Source organism: Echiichthys vipera, assembly GCF_963691815.1.
Source record: "Echiichthys vipera genome assembly, chromosome: 6".
Taxonomy (NCBI): Eukaryota; Metazoa; Chordata; class Actinopteri; order Perciformes; family Trachinidae; genus Echiichthys; species Echiichthys vipera.
Genome location: NC_139831.1, coordinates 15,462,488 through 15,480,278, shown reverse-complemented (window position 1 = coordinate 15,480,278; position 17,791 = coordinate 15,462,488). Strand labels below are relative to the sequence as shown.

General features: G+C 39.8%; 1 protein-coding gene across 2 annotated transcripts; it reads left to right on the top strand.

Annotated features, from left to right (window-relative positions):
* Positions 1 to 475: 475 nt before the first annotated feature.
* Positions 476 to 17,746, top strand: LOC310948281 (equilibrative nucleobase transporter 1-like). 2 transcript variants are annotated; one of them, XM_083915351.1, is made up of 13 exons: positions 476 to 548; positions 8,626 to 8,919; positions 9,084 to 9,213; positions 10,915 to 10,961; positions 11,068 to 11,144; positions 12,272 to 12,364; positions 12,498 to 12,637; positions 12,941 to 13,050; positions 13,176 to 13,322; positions 14,109 to 14,216; positions 15,361 to 15,547; positions 15,850 to 15,973; positions 16,102 to 17,746. In XM_083915351.1, the coding sequence occupies exons 2-13, from the start codon at positions 8,733 to 8,735 to the stop codon at positions 16,210 to 16,212; spliced, it is 1,461 nt and encodes a 486-aa protein (XP_083771477.1). In that variant the 5' UTR covers positions 476 to 548; positions 8,626 to 8,732; the 3' UTR covers positions 16,213 to 17,746. The 2 variants fall into 2 exon arrangements, with proteins under 2 accessions (XP_083771477.1, XP_083771476.1); XM_083915350.1 differs by lacking the exon at positions 476 to 548 and adding an exon at positions 8,205 to 8,340.
* Positions 17,747 to 17,791: the final 45 nt, after the last annotated feature.

Here is a 17,791-nt window from a genome sequence, read left to right as displayed (position 1 = left end):
GTAACCTCTTATCGATACAATTCATTATCAATCACGGTTCAATCACTTTCACAATGCAATGATATCAATTGGTCACACGGTGGCGCCAACGCAGCAAACACTTAAAGACTTTATTCAATAATATTTTTAGGCTACGTGATGCAAATTAGTCATATTCATTGCTACTTTTATATTTATATTATATGTATATATTTATACTTTATTGCTAGTCAAACTTGTAAAACGGTGAGATGGCACAGCTGCAGCATATTAATTAATGTAGATCTGCTCTCAAGACAAATCGTTTATGATACAGGGTCCACCACCACATAGATTGAATTTGCACACATTTGAATACATATTTCCAGCAGTAGTGGGAGTAAAGAGGCATTTGGACCTGGAGGAAGCATCTAGAGACCAGCGACGGGAGCAGCAGTACAGGGTCTGTGCTGCACCCCGCCCACAGCGTCAGCAGTGGCCGCAGCATGTGGATCCATTTCCATCTTAAGGGACAGACAATATGTGGATGGTATAGACAATGGGATCACTGCAGGAGGGCATAACATCACGTAAGTATACATCCTGCCACGAAAACACATCAGACAGGTACACACTGAAAATAGATCAGAAGCTCTTGCCTGTGTGAACTCATGCACGACTCTTACAGCTGCATCAGGACTGGAGATGTAACAGCCCCGCAGCATGACCACAGGGCTGTGCTGCAGACACTGCACCATGTGGCAAAGGCACAGTTGTCTACTGCATGAAGTCAGCAAAAGGTGTGAATGTGCATTGATTTTTTTTTTTTATTCAAACACTTTTCATCATGTGTACGAGCGTTTGTATTGCTTTTTTGTTTATTTTACCTGTGACCTCTGACTACAAAAAAATATCTGCTTGTGACTCCAGATACTCCAGACTCCTTAAGTTAAAGGTTTTGTGAGCAGCTCAGACAAAGATTGATTAACAAAATGTTAAAATAATTAATTATTTCTTCAGAATCGGAATGAGACTCAGAATTAACTTTATTGCCAAATATAAACAGATTACATACCAGGAATGTGACCTGGAGATTTTGTGCTTAGCGGATGGAGAAAATATACATGGATATACACAAAAAAAAACCACAGAAAGAGTACATTGAATTTAAAATGTACTCACCCTTACGGTTCTGAGATCAGTATTATTATTATTTTCCATGATTTCAATAAGTCTTAGAGGCCTGAAGGGATAAAACTGTAAAAAGTACATAACTTGCATCCAATAATACATTATATATATGGTATATATAACTTGCCTTTAATAATATATATTATACAAAACTCATAATTAAGTAATTCATTTTTCCATCTATCCAGCAGCTATGTGGAGACTGCTTACTGTCTCCCAGTTGATCTCAGTTTCCCAGAATTAAATTTTATTTATAGTGCCAAATCATAACGTATATAGTAGGTCTGGACCACTAACGTATTTATGATTTACAGAGACAATTTCTGCATTAGCAGCAGCAAGCAGCAATATCCATAATGATAATTACATTAGACACAAACAATCTACAGGAAATAGGGGTGTGTCAAATGTTCAAATAACAACCCACACAGTGGCCTGGCATGAACAGTTTCTGGGACCTGCCAAATCAGGAAGTTTCCCGACATGGAAAATTAAGGAACTATTAAATTGTGCATGTAATGTCATTTGAGATAAGAACATTTGACGTCAGTAAATATTTGGAGATTGTTTGCTGAGCCGATAAAAGAAGGATGTAATGTCTCTATATGTCTCTTATTGTAATTGACACACTCCTCACGTAAGTCATTTCAAAGTATTGGAGCTCTGAACGCAAAGAGTCACCTCTGTCCACACTGGAGATCAAAATTGGAGAACAGGGTATTAATACATATTTATTTTTAAATACTGTTATTTTTTTATTGTTCAGAATCTCAGCTGTGGCTATACCACTGCTGTACTAGCATTTTTTTTTTTTAATTACCAAGGCACTTCAACAAGAACCTGTAAAAAAAAAAAAGTGAACAAAATTAGAGAACAGTAACCACTGTGTCAGTAGAGAAGATTTAAACAATGTTTTTTTTTTAGGGCTATAGGATTAAAAATGAACAGGAAGTGTAGAGGCCTTTGCTTTGAGTGACTTCAGCACATCTGTGCCCACAGGACATCACTAGTTCTCACTCTGCTCTGGTTTGATCTTGGTCCATTCTTCTTCAGTCTCTTCCACAGTTCAGTAACCGTAGTGGGTTTCTTAGCCATTACTTTGTTGCTGAGGATTTTTTCCAGAGATTCTCCATGGGCTTTATAGTATATACTGTACATGTCCACATAAATAAAAGAATGAATACATAAGTAATTAAGAGCAGGTTTGCAAAACTGCCTTAAAAAGTGTCACTATGTCTAATCCAAGCCCCCTCCACAGCGACTTCCTGGTTGATCAAATACGAAAGTGCCAAAAATGTCAGTTCTCCGAGTGTCCACTAGGAGTAGTTTCCATAATAGAGCAGTTTCTCATTGACCCCCATGTTAAACAGGCTGTTTTTCACAACATAATTAAACCTATTTAAGACCTGGTTCAAAAAAACATTCTAGTATCTATGTTTAGATCATACACTTAGGAGGATGAATATTCTTGTACCAGGCTAGTTTTTATTTTATTTTAGGTTAAAGTTTATGAATATTTAGGGGTGTGGCCTCTTGAGTGACAGTGGCCTTCACTTCTCCTCGGAGGCTAGTTGTCAGGATTAGCACCCTAACTCCGTCATCTCAACCTGGACCGCGGTCATTCGTGTGGTGGTGTTACCATAAGTGACAAGATGGTTTGCTCTGTACAAACAGATGGTTTAGGAACATACCGTGTTAACATTAGCTCTGTTATGTTAATTAAGCGGTCCCGGAAAAAATCTCAATATTGACTCCCACTCTTGTTTAACTAGTAGCGTGTGCTGTTAGCCTTGCTCCTGGGCGGTGGAGCTAATGTGGCTAATTCTGTATACGCCAGCCAGATGGACGTATCTCCCTCCCCCCAACGTCACATCAGTGCTCTTTTTTGGTAAGAGGAAATGAGGCGGAGTCAAAGTCAGAGTCAACGGAGAGGTTATGTCTTTTTTTATACAGTCTATGGTCTAATCGGTTTAGTTTAAAATGGGAATTGCAGGAGGAATTAAAATTCTCTCTTCTCTTAAAACAACAATATTTTATACATAGACCTCCAATTTTAAATGATCAAAATTACCTCAGACAGATTACGATGAACTTGAGGTCAGTGGCGCTCTGCAGGCAGCTTCCCTGAATTGCCCCCTCCCCCTGAATTGCCCCCCGGGGACAAATAAAGTTTTTGGAATTGAATTGAATTGAATTGAATTCACCTCTGGCTTGTTTCAGAGGCTTCGTCCCTTCAGTTGGACTGAAGTCAGGTGGCCAACTTGACCAGTGAAGGTCCTTCTACTTGGTTGATGCTTTGTCTTTATGTTTTGGATCACTGTCCCTCTGCATTTTCATTGGAATTGTGTATAAAGTGGTTAAGTATCCTATTGTTGTTAGAGATGTGAAAACCCTCAAACAGTAAAGCTGAAAATTAGCTCTTTAAAGGGGAACTACGCCCTTTTAAAAAAAAATGTGTACACAGCCCAGAAATATTAGCCAACATGACCAACTCTCTCTCAAATCCAAAAGTGCTGAAACTCAAATGTGTGACGCCATCAAGTATAAGTTCTGAAACCGCCGAGTTATTGAAATATAAATGAAAATGTACATTAACATGAATCCAACATATTTGTGAAAAAACAAAAACCTGTAATTTACACGACATTGATGATAGGTATACTAGCCTGTTGGGTGAGGCAGCCATCCACGGATGCTGTTAATCTTAAGAATCCACTGTTCCACGTATGTTTCACTTTAAAACATGATGTGTAAATATATGAATATGTCAATAATTTACACCATAAAAGTATATGTATATGCTTTTGACTTCTCTATATTTTATTGTATGCCCAGATTAAGATGCAACTCAATTTTATACAATGTACGTAGTACGGACCAGATGTGACCTAAAAGACGTTGACGACCCTACAGAAGACTATGACAGACCATACTATGCTGTGTTTGGTTCACACACTCTATGTGAGGTCAGTGAACTCCATGACTCCCATTTACGGAGGTTAAGCATTTTTCTAGGGGTTAAATGTGTTTCTCCTGCACCTTTAAAACATTAACCAGGTCGTCATCCCAGGTGTTTGTTTAAACCCGTCAGATGGATTTCTTCATAGTCTGCTAGTGGAGTTTGTGTGATCTCTCTGTGTTAGTGTAGGGTTCTCCGGCTTCTTCCAAAGTCCAAACACAGATTAGATAAAAAGTTCAATTTTTTATAAATTGTGCAAAGGTGTGAATGTGAGCGAACCTTGTGGAAGATAATTGGTTACGGATAATGGATGGGTGGGTAGTTTTAGATCAAATGTTTAGGATTACGTCTTACAAGTCACATGTGACTTCTATCTTTCCCTTTCACCACAAATGTTTTTAAAAAAATCTTTTCCAAAGAAGTGCGTGAGATGGAGAACGAGAGTCTCGTGGTTTGTGTCTATTTTGGCATCATTTCCTAAAGAAAGGAGATGAGTGATGATGACATCTGACCATTAGCTGTCCTTGAAGTTGCTGATGTTTGCACTTTTCCTTTTTGACTTCCGGTTATGCAAACACACATGCACACACACACACACACACACACACACACACACACACACACACACACACACACACACACACACACACACACACTTAAGTACTTTTACTTACTTATGAGAACCCCTAAATGGTCAAATGTATTCCCTAGTCCCCTAACCCTAAATATAACCGTTACAGCTACATGGCTAACCTGTACCTGTACGCTAACCTAAATCCAAAGCTGGGTGACTTTGTGCTTTAGTCCTAAACAACGATAAACAAATGAAATTAAAATGTGGGCCAAGCTTTATTAGATGATGCTTGAAGCTCAGATTCTTGCTGAGAAAAATTAGTGAACGTTGGAGATGCTGGTAGGGGGATTTGTTGACTATCAACAGAGCCAGGTTAACTTTTCCCCCTGTTTTTATACTAAAGTAAGCTAACAATCAGCTGGTTCCAACTGCATATGTATAGTACAAACATGAGAGTATCAACCTTACTAAAGCAAAGCAACTATTCCTTTACGCTGACATTGTGCTTAAGTTAGACTGTGATGCATTCGTACTCTGCTGCACCATGTAAGAGCCATTTTAATTCAGAAGTACAACAAAGAGCTAAGAGGAATAAACTGCAGCATTTGGCAAAACAATCTTAACTCAAAGGTGACTTACTGCATATTCTGGAGCTTTCAACCTTTTTGCACTATCTTCATCAGCAAAGGAAGTTCATTTGGGAGTCAATGGGCTATGGATCGTTAAACTTGTCATCAGTCTGAACACTTTTAGGACATAAAATCCAGTCGTGTGTGATTAAATGTAAGACTATGAAAGCCAGCACAACAGTACAGCCTTTATTGTGTTTCACAGCTTTAAGACAGAAATGGAGCAACATGGGAATCTGTGGGATTTGTTGATAAGAGTAAAGAGGTCAAATGAGGCCAGCATTGTCCTTTAAGCTATAGTGAGACTGCATTGTGATGAGATAGATGTCATGTGGCTCAAGACCTTTGCTCATCTTCTTTGGAGTCAGTATCTCCAGGCTATAGCTACACATACACACATTGAGATATTTAGGCAGTTGATGCCAGCGGCACTGCGTGATTGGTTTCAGGAAGTAGGTACAAGCTTGTTTGCATGTCACACTGTGTGCGCGTGTGCAGTAAAAATATCTGTCTTGTGATCAGGGGGCGATACTGGTAAAACATACATTCTCAGTCTCATGATTGTTGTAGTTGCTCTATGGTAAGACTTTCATCACTGATTTAAATCTCTGCCCTCAACTTCCACGGACTTGTCCCTGCTGAAAAAAACAGCATTAAAGTGAAGGAGCCAAAGTATCTGGGCCTAATCATGAAGATCCCGTAACAACATGTGCTCTGGTTGCTCTTGTGCCATAGCAACAGCAGCTTCGGAGGAAGCTTAACAAACTGCGGATCTGAAATCCTAAAAAAATCACACCGTATTAGTTGATTATATTTTTCATTAACAATCTAAAAATGTAAAGTAACTACAGTCGTCACTTCAGTTATCAAATAAATGTAGAAATGCAGTCTCTTGTATGTAATGTACATCCACATGTAGAGGTGTAGAAGCATAAAGCAGCAGAAAATGCTAGTGCTCAGGTAAAGTACATTAATGGGTTAATATAATTAGTTACTCCCCACCACTAAGTAACATTAAAATAGCAACAACCCACTGAATCCAAAGTGAGACAGCTATATCACGCAAAAGGTATTGTATTTGTAGAAATGACACTTTGGTCATTTTACACACATATTTATTAATCAATCAATCAATCAATCAACCAATCAATCAATCAATCAATCAATCAATCAATCAACCAATCAACCAACCAATCAATCAACCAATCAACCAACCAATCAATCAATCAATCAATCAATCAAAGCAAAGAAAATAACATAATATCAGCCATTATGTTATCATCCAACAGAGTGATATAGTATCTGGAGTCTGAGTGGAGTCTGCCTTGGTTGGTTTGATAATGACACACCTACTGTAGGTGACTTATTGGACTTTACATCAGACTGTATCTAACAGTCATTGTCATGTTGTTGTTCGTATTTGATAGTGTCAGTCATTTTTTTTAACCAGCCCCCCTTAGGAATTTCTGCAGATATAATAATTATGAATAATACATATGTATGTACTGTATATAAACATTTACAACACTTTAAAACGTACTCAGAGGCACTTCACATGGTCATAACAACAATTACAGAAACGCTAAAGAAGTAACAGTTAATAACCGCCCTCGCCTCTCTTAAGCTCGTCTGCAGCTCGACAGCTAAATGGAGTTTGCTATCATGAACAAACGAACAGGTCACACATGCTGTTCTTCCATAAGGTTGGGTGAAGGTCCTTTGTTTTGAGACCCAATCACAGCCTGCTCTCTATGCAGAATTTAGCGTGATTGACTGATTATACTACGTCAGCTGATTTTCTTACTACAGTAATAAATATGTAGATTACATACAAAGTGTAGCATATTACTTTTTATATGTTTAAACAATGAACGAGGATACTTTCCAGGCCATTATTCAACGCCATAACCCAGGAACAGAAGGGGAGATTGGGACCATGTTTCACATTTGGTCAGACACTGAGCTGGTGACACTAATCTTCTGTGCAAACCTTGAAAGCGCAGTGATTGTATAGATTTGTGATGCTTGTGCTTGTGTGAAGCATTCACATTTTAGTATTTGTAGCTTCTTATCCAACATCCATATCTGAAGCATTGTCTACAACTTTGTCTTCTATCAGAATCAGAGTGGTACTGAATTGTGCAAAGACGTTAGACGCCATAGCCGTTGTATGTGGTTGTTATACACGGCTATGAACCAAGTGATTGCTTGATCTGAGCTACCTGTTTTATAAAAGGAATCTGACTTCATTCTAACTGCATTCCAATCTCTGCTTTCCATCGGGCTGAACAACGCCCCTAAGCTGCGATATAAACACAAACACAACATACACAGAACCCAGTTTACATTTGAACTGCATCTTTGTCTATTCATTAGTACATATTGTAGTACAATTCTGTGATATAGAGCAACGAGAACAACCACTCATCAAATGTGCAATCTTACTTTTCTTTAGTTTTAATTACGGTTTGATATGTATGAATGCATTGTCGGTTTTCCTACCTAATTTTTGTTGTAAAATGTTGCAATGACAGTCAAATAATTCTGTTCTCTCTTCTTTGTACACACGTACCCATTTATGACACATACAGAAACTCTCCACACAACACTCACTGAGGATTTTTTTTCTGTGCGAGTCACATGACCTTCTGGCCAAACCAGTGTAGCCAGCATTCTGCACATCTGGAGCGCGTCTCACAGCTTCAGTGGCAGCTTCAGGGCTGTTTACCTTGCAGGGAAGGCAGGAGGGTTCATTTTCTGATGGAAAGAGAGAAACACAGTTGATAGAGAAAGAGAAGGGAGGGAGGGAGCTGTTGAGGAAGCGGAAGGAAGAGCTGGCCTATATAAAGAAAAATAGTGGGGCAAGAGCAGAGAGGTGTGGTTTGTGAGAAGATTGGGGACACCCACAGAAGCTGAACTGTGAGTACTAGAGAGTAGTATGCTGGAGAATATTTCAACTTAACAACGCTACCATTTCTGTGGCTTCAAAGGAAGTGGGAGTTTTATGATCTACCGGTACCTCAGCAAAAGTAAGTTATCCCTGTAATCCAAAGTCTGAATGTATGCAAATGTACACCTTTTTTTTTGAAAGGAAACTGACTGGCTGAACTCAAGCAGCACATTACGTGACCACATGTTTTAGCACGTCTGGTTTTTGCAACTTTAAGAATTTCCACTTGAGTGCTCTTGATGCGTTATACAGATCATATGGAAATGTCCTTGCTTTAAAGGTGCAGAGCAGGCTCATGTAAACACTTAGACCTCTCTAAATTTGTCAGATCTACATTCCTTTTTGTATTTCCTCTGTTTGGCAGGTGCAGTGACAGGAGCCATCTGTGCGAGTGTGTTTGTGCATGTCCATGCAGTGGAAAATATATTGTTTGTCTGTGTGTGAATTGTCTGTGTGAGTGTGTGTGGGACGATGCCGGGTCTTGTGGACAGATCGATGGTGCGACGGTGCCTCACCTTTGCTACTGGTCTGGTTGAGTGTCTGTGTTTCGCTGGAGCTGTGTTCGGATGGGCCTCACTTGTGTTTGTCCTGAAGACGGAGGGCTACTTCAGCTCTCTGTGCGTCAACACCACAGAAGTCAATGCAACACACGTCTTAGGTCGGTTTGTTTAATCTCACTTCTACTACTTTGAATTCTAAACAGCTGGATTTCTGACCTTCATGATCACCTCACCGCATCTTTCTGAATCCTGGTTCTCTCTCTCTCTCTCTCTCTCTCTCTCTCTCTCTCTGTCTCTCTCTCTCTGTTGTATTTGTGTACAGATTGCAGTGGACAGGATGAACAATTCTCGCTTGTTTTCACCATCGCCTCCTTTATGAACAATTTCCTGACGCTGCCTAATGGTTTCCTCTTTGACCGGTTTGGTACTACAGTGGCTCGGCTCCTTGGAATGTGAGTGCAACAACAGCTTAATTAATCAGGAGTCCAAGGTCAATGGCATTTTTCATCAAAACGGTAATTCTCTCGAGGTCTAAAAGCTCACCCCCAACTATCCTTTTAAGAGGAATCAAATGACAAACCTTCATAGGTGTCATTTACGCTGGGGATGCTCGGGAAATTTCAAAACCACTTTTCAAAACAAAGTGACGCCCATGCAAACGCTGAATAGTAAACATCGACTTTTAAAGAAACAACAACAAGAGGTAGTTCATGATTATTGCAGAAGTGCAACTTTCTTCTTGTTGGTTGTATTTGTATTTATTAGAGATGTGACGGTTCAATCCAACAACAGTTTGATTGAATTACCTTTAGTTAAAGATTTAATGCATCATCTAATTCTGCATCATCAAATATTATATTCTGCCCATGTTTTGTCATGATTTTAGGTTTTTTAAACATCAAGACACTACTCCAAAGAGTGGAAAATGATGTTTTTTTTTAGCTCGGCAGAACAGAGGAATTCATACTTGAACAGCATAACTGTGGACAGCATTTAGCGTTTCAATTAAAGAAAAAGCAACTAAATGTAATATTTATTTATTTTGAATCAGTTCAGATTTTTGTGTGTTTCACAAAACAACATAAATAATCAACACTTGCTCCCGCACTCACTTGAAGCTCTTTTATTTAGTCTTAAGTCAACGTGATTTTAGAAAACAGACATATGACACTGACTTTGAAAAGGTTACCACAAAGAAGCTTTTGCATTCATATATTAAGATAAGTAAACATAAAAAGCAAGAAACGTTTTCACTAGTTTTTGCAGTGAGATCAGATACTTTGCAGTGAGATCAGATACTTTTTGCCAAAAAAAGTTTTTTAATGCAGCAATAAAACTAAACTGTCCGCAACATCTCCATACATGGCTGTGCCTCTCTACAGTGTATATAAGCGATTTTCTGTAATCAGTCTCTGGTATTTGTGGTCTGAGGGATTCCCATTTGCTGCTAATTATACGCCGCAAGTTCCTGTGAAGAAAAAGGGAACAGGAGTAGCTTGAAAAGTGAGAAGGCAGACAGAGTATCTCCCTCAAGGAGGGTGTTACGTAAAAGAGCTGATGCTTCCAGACAGTGACAGACACGGGAAGATGCAGCGTACATACCACAGCCTGACACTTAGCAACGCAGAATGTAGAGAAAATGTTTTATGAGAAAAGGAGGAGCTTAGAAAACAGAGCAGTAGGCAAGGGCAACGAAACTGGTGCAAGAAAAGGGAGGATTAAGAATGGGAGAGGTCAGAGGCTTTTAATCACCAGAGGATGGAGGAATGTCAAAGATGTTCAGACGAATAAGCCCACCATATACCACCCTGGATATATCTAAATCTACAAAAACAAACCAAGAACATATGTTTCCACTAAAAGAGGGTGGAGGAAAAATAAAAGGCCAAGGAATGCAAATAGTTAGGCAAGACGCAGCAAGCCGAGATGAGGGTAGATCTTCAAAAAGAAAATTAATGTTCTCCAAACAGTGTGTGAACGCATGTTAAGAGTGAATTTTGTTACTCAAAGCGTTTTTGATTTGTTTTCATTGTATTCAAGTTTTTTTTGTTTTAAAAAATCTTGTCCTTAAAAAAAAAAACAATATGACTCACACTCTCACGCCTTGTTAATGTGAAGCACATTAACTCAATAACATTTATTTTTCTCACCAGACTGCTTTACACCACAGGCACCTTGATGGTTTCCTTGTCGAGTGCAGGTGAAAAAAACATTTCTCTACCTCTTTCTTAAGTCTATAAATGTTACAGTTGACAGCTGTGGTTGCTCATTTTACCCCATGTTTTTTTTTTTTTTCTTCTCGTCAGCTGTGTCCATCATGCTCTTCCCAGCTCTCTCCTTCCTGGCAGTGGGTGGCATCCTGTTTCTATTGACCAACATGCAGGTACTGACGCAGTCGTTCAGATTAAAAAGATCTTTGTCAATTTTTGAATTTAATTAATCTCTTATTTTCTCAATTATTGAATTGTTTGGTCTTTAAAATGCCGGAAAATCATTAAACATTTTTGAATTTTAAAGATATCAGATTTGGTCGGCCAAAGTTCGTATTTTCGTCTGGATGCCTGCATTTGTTCTCTGTAACCAGAGTCTCACCTAAAGGCATATCTGAGTAAAGTTGGAACTGAAAAAAGCCCTTAGAAGATCTTTTTTTGGGAAGAGACAGAGTTTTGATGTCTTTGTTTTTGTTTACCAGATAAAAACACAGCGCGTCTGCACTCTGCTCTTTTGTTGGCTGCGGGCCTTTTCTCAGACTGAGCTCATGATCTGCTGCAGGAGAAAAATGTACAAAGCCCTCTCAGGAAACCAATCCAAAACTACATCATTATGTGAAAACAATTTTTTCATTGTAAAACAACAACTCAGACACAGACACTTAAATGCAAAATTCAAAGCACAGAGATAAAAAAAAAAAAACACCTGGACATAGTTACATCAGTGTTAAGTGTTGTACATCGTATGATTCAGGGGAACCTACCCTTTCTTTCGGATGTAGTGCAAAGTCCCCATCATGCATTACCATTATGGTAGCATATTACAAAATAATGCAAAGAGAAAAAAATAGTTCTGTTCAATAATGCCAAAGTTAACCAGGGCATTTTTGTTTGTTTTAAAATATAAATGTTGTTTGGAGCTCCATGTGAAGTTTGGTGCAAATACACTTTTTTGTCGAGTAACAGCTATTTATCATTTGATATTGTCCTTGGCAGGTTTTTTTCAATAGACAATGTGTCAGTAATAAATGTTGGTGCTGTTTATAGTTTTGGAAATATCAGCCCATGAGAGTAAATATCAAAGTGTTTTATATAATTGGAAACACAATCTGTCGATACACACACGCGCAAATACACACACACGCACACACACACACACACACACACACACACACACACACACACACACACACACACACACACACACACACATAAACACACACACACACACACACACACACAGACATACTCATGTCGCTGGGCTTTTAATGGATGATCACATCTAATTTTTCTCCCAAAGGTTGGAAACCTGTTCGGCTCACGTCGCTCCACCATCATCACTCTCTATAACGGGGCCTTCGATTCTTCCTCAGCCCTCTTCCTTGTCATCAAGGTGAGAAACATTCATACACTGCTCTCATACAGTACTAGTCAAAAGTTTGGACACGCTTTCTCATTCACTTGAGTGGGCGTTCCCGTCTCAAGTTGTAACGACGATTTCCACCTCGTCTTATCTTCTCCCACAGCTGTTACACGAGGCTGGTGTCACTCTCCGCTCCTCCTTCCTCTTCCTGTCTGCCTGCAGCGTCTTTCACCTGCTCAGGACTTTCTTCTTACTACCCAGAGGCCACATTCCCTACCCGCTGCCTGATGACTACACATACGGGTACAAATCCTCAAGAAACAACACACGCCTCATCATCTCACATGTGCGTCAGGGATACCTCAAGTGAAAATAGGGCTTGTTATTTTCTGGTTTTACTTTAAAAAAAGAAAGAGAATTCATGAATGTATCCATTTTTGCAAATAGTTTTTTTTTTAAATGGTTAAAAAACAAAAACAATAATGCAAGTCAAATGTTTTTTTTTCATGTGCCACATTCTTCATCTTCCATATTCTGTTGATTGTAGCATCTTATGTCTTGCCTTCGGTCTGTGGCTGACCCACTGTGACCTTTGACCTTTGTCAGGATAACCTGTGGTAAATCAAAGACTCTGAGTCTGGAGCAGACAACAGCGAATGGTAACGCCCAGATAGCAGCAGATGAAATGCCCCTCAAAGACGTCCCTGTGAAACAAGGTGTGTTCACTTTTCTGTGTCATAGATACAGATAGCAAGATATAACAGAATTCCATCATTATACATCCTATTTCTCTTCATCTTTGTCTTCATCCATGTCTGTGGTCTCCCTTTGTCTCTCTTAGAAGAGAAGAGTTTCAGAGAGTGTGTGATGTCCAGGTTCTTCTTGTGGCACCTGCTTTGGTTGTCGGTGATGCAGCTCAGACATTACCTCTTCATCGGCACCCTCAACCCAACGCTGCAGCGGCTGACAGTGGGAGAGCCTTCACTGGGTAAACACACAGAGAGACTACATCAGTATATTATCTTAGCAGAGATGGAGTTTTGTGCAAACCGTCCTTATCAAGTCCATGAGGGTTCATGGACTTAATAAGCTGATGCACAGGCCGACTAACCGATCAGCCGGGGCATCAACTGAGAGGATGTGACTGAAGTTTTCAAATTCAGTGACGCTGCTCAGATGGTACGAAAGGGCAGACAAGTCGTTGGGTTTGTCAAGTGGGCCCCTACTTTCATCAACATTTCGCTGACAGGGCCCTACGTCTCCAGCAGGATCGGAGGTGGTAGTGAGAGACTGGTGGAGGTCTTTTGTCTTCAGCTGGAGACACTTTCCACTCCGCTCTGCCGTCCCTGATGTTTTCTTGATGGCCTTGCAGAGGGGCTTGTCCGCTGATCCCCAGGTCCCTCATCAATCCTACAACAAATCCCAGACATCCAACTTCGACTGGGCAGATCTTTGCACCCCAGACCCTGTTCTGCCATTGCTGCAAGCTCCATATATTGTAGTTTCTTTCTTACGAAGGCTTCCTGCAAAGCATCCTTCAAAGGAACTGTGAGCGTCACAAAATTCACTGTGCGTTAAGAGTTAGAACTCTGATCAACAAGATCAGGCTTCAAGTTTGTTTATGGCTATTTTTGATGAAATCTAACATTATCTTAGCAAGACGCTGTGTAGAGAATAGAACGCACGTATATCTCATATTCTGGCAGACTTTTTGAACTGTTGTTGTGAGTTTTTTGGATCTAACCGCCTTGTTCTTGCTTTTGTGTCCCTGCAGTGAGCCAGTACACCAATGCCTTTGCTATAACGCAGCTGTGTGGCGTGCTGTGTGCTCCCTGGAACGGCCTCATCATGGACAGACACAAGGGCAAACCTCGTGCTGCAGGTAACATGCTAATACTAATAAAGACTAGGAATGAACTAGGGATGGGCGCGAAAGATTGATTCCTCGAGTAGTCCTCGTTTCAAATGAACTCGATTGGTAAACAACAGCTTTTTGTGTGTGTGTGTGCAGCACCTCTTGCTTCTGCGCTTGACCCGAGATACAAACACATTTGATATTTGGAACCGGCTCTTCGCCTCACCATCCGAGAGAAGTTTTGTGAACTACATGACAGGGTTACTGTGCAAGGCCCTGACGGCATGGAGGGGGAAAGCAGTGACGTTTGGGGTGGCAACGCTGCAAGCACAGAGCCACTGGACACTCTCCCCTGAGAGGACTAGTTTGAAAATGTCAACAAGCTACAAAAAACTAAGCGTTCTGGTAAAGCAGAACCGGCTGATACCTGCCACCTCTGTACCAGCAGAGCAAAAAAAAAAGTCCTTAAAGGGTGTTTTGACTGTTTTGATTGAGAATAAGCCTTAGGTGTTGGGTAGGCTGTATTGCCGTGCGTCGTTATTCCTGCAGGATGATGCGTTGCGTTCTAAGATAGAATCTATAGAATAGATAGAAAAACGAGTATTCGATTGGCCCTTGAGAAATTGATGCGATCTTTTAATCTTGGAATGAACTACTCATGCCGATGCCTATAATGAACCCAATGGGCCACACCCATTGTAAACATACTGTTAACCTACTATTCAAGAAGCTTTATTTATTTATCCCGAGGGAAATTATTCTATAATTATTAATTTCCACTACCGCGCCCCTACGAGCTAGGCCAGCACAATACTATCTTCAAGCCAGCCGGTGTCGCTCTGGGCTGCAAGCTAGGAGAACAAAAACATTTGCCTTTCTACTTTTGGGCTGATAGCCCTGCAGTATTGCCCTAAAACCCGTCCTTATTTTAATACATTTTAATTTAAAAAGTCCCATTAATTAATTGTACTAATTGTGGTGGAATAACAGCAGTCCAAATGCACTGATTACCATCCTTGTGTTCCATAGGAGAGCTAGTTTAAAGAGCTCTTTTGAGGGTAAAAAAACATTTCCAACATTTGCATTTTTGTCAAGTTTGTTTTGCCTTTGGAGGAATGGCTTCCCTTCAAATATGTTTTAATTTTTCATTTGTGTGTGTGTGTGTCTGTAGGACAGAGTGAACAGGAAGCAGACCTGCGGGCTTCGGTGCTTTCTCTCTTCCTGACAGCGCTACAGTGTCTGCTGTTCTCAGTTTGTGCCTCAACCCCGTACCTGCCACTTCAGTACCTCACCTTCATCCTGCAGGTGCTCAACCGCTCCTTCCTCTACGGCGGCAACGCAGCCTTCCTCAGTATTGCGTGAGTATCAAACACACACAAATATAAACATTCTCACATGTTTTTGTGGAATACACTTGAGTATTCTTATGTCAGCTTATAACAACATTATAATGTGTTGTTAAAAATGTATTACATGTTTATGTACTGGGTGGGTAAAGTATAGGGTTATTAAATGCATTATAAACAATTTAAACAGTAAAACAACCGACATATTTAAGTAATGTTTTCAATGCTTACATTCTGTTGTTTCTCATTTTCTACATCTTTTTCACCACGTCCTTATCATATGCCATTTCATCACTTTTTCTTTGTGTGTGTAGTTTCCCGTCGTGCCACTTTGGGAAGCTGTATGGTCTGGTCATGGCTCTGTCTGCAGTGTTTTCTCTGCTGCAGTATGCCTGCTTTGGCCTGGTGAATGGACCTCTGGATGGAGACCCTTTATATGTGAGTACACAACAAACAACTACTACAACTGTAAATCTTTCTCTGGTCCTTCGCCTCCTTTAATCACCATCTTCTTCTTTGAACTCTCCTCTCACTGCCTCCTCCTCTGTCCCTTCATGTGTCTGCAGGTGAACATCGGTCTGACGCTGCTCAGCCTGCTCGCCTTCATCCATCCCCTCTCCGTCTTCTTACACTGTCGGAGTCTCGCCACCCAGAGAGCCATCAGTGCCTCCTCCTAAAGCCTGTCAGATGTGACTCACACTTGAAATGTCCTTAATATCAAGAGAGAAACTTTTACCTCTTAAGTGTGTAGAACTAATAGCGCTCATATTTCTGTGTTGCGTTGCCATATTATCAAGCGCTTTTGGAATGGGGGTGAAGTGTGTGGTTTTGAGTCTCGAGTGGTTTTACAGTCATAGCGCGTTCGTCACACTCTCGGGTCACATTTGCACATAATTAAGAGCTTCTGGTGTGCAGCCTGCTGCAGTACACCCTCTACATTACACTTTGGCTCGTGTGAGATTTCCAAGATGCATCATTTTATGTTACTGATGCATAGATCAAATCATTTTACACTCTTAAAAACAATTTTAGAGTGTGAGCTGATGGTGCTTTTTTTGGAAACCCAGCTTTATCAGCTGTTAGCTTTGTCTGTTTTGACAGTTACAATTATCTGTGCTGGCAGCTTTCCATGACTATGGCATGTCTTATGTTTCTTGTTTATGAAATCGTATAATATTAACAGTATTCTTTTATATATTTTTTTATATTCTGTGTATTATGTGACACTAGATAGCCATTACACCATGTGCCCAAAGATACATTTTATTGTAAAAGCTAAAAAAGTTACAGATGATGGTAATGTTAGTGTTGACCTCGCCAAGATATCTCTCTCTATATATATATATTTCTTTTTTTTACCTTAGAAATAGAGTATAGGGCCGACAATGTGTGGTGGGAAAAAGCTGAATGTAGTAATAAAGTATTAGGGAGAACTGGAAGTCAAAATCACAATAATCAATCAGTGATGTGAACAGAACAAAAAGACCAAAGTCCTAACAAGACACTGATGTTTCTGCACTGATCACTTTACCATGTGACTTCATTCAGACACATCACGTACAGCAGACGACGCAGCTCTGCCACCTGCTGGCCTCTCAGTTTAGCTGTGAGCTGCTGATATCACTACTGTGCAAAACAATAACCAACCGTAAAATGATCTCCTTTTGTTTTGTTTGCATCCAACATATGAAGTCTCAGGTGTTCAGTGTTTCTGTGTAGTTCAGAAGATGAATTTGGTGTTATGAAGGATTTTGTTTTTCTTTAATTAAAAAGGGAAATATGTTTTAATTTGTGCCGAGACTGAAGTTGTGGTAATGTTGTTGAACTTTAAACATACAAATTCTTCACCATACTGCACCAAATTAAATGTATTTTTATATGAACTTCAGTAGTGAAGTAAAGGAAATTTATACGTTATCATAAATGTTTCAAATATTGTGAGGAATATTATGCACTTGCAGGCAACTGCCTATTACAGAAGGTATAGAAAATGCAATTATAATCTACTAAGAGCGTATTTGGAGAAAAAGACCATAAATGAAACATAAATGGGACTTATATCGAATATCAAACCATGTTCAAATAAATATTAAAGCAATATTTAGAGACTGAACCCTGTTTTCACTGTTGTTGTTTTTTTCCAGTGTTTAGCTGACTCAAGTTGATGTTTTTAGTGTAATGAGAACTTTTTGCTGACTGGTGTATTTCATGCACCATCAGCTGGGCAAGGTCTAATTTTCCAAATGTTAAATGTAT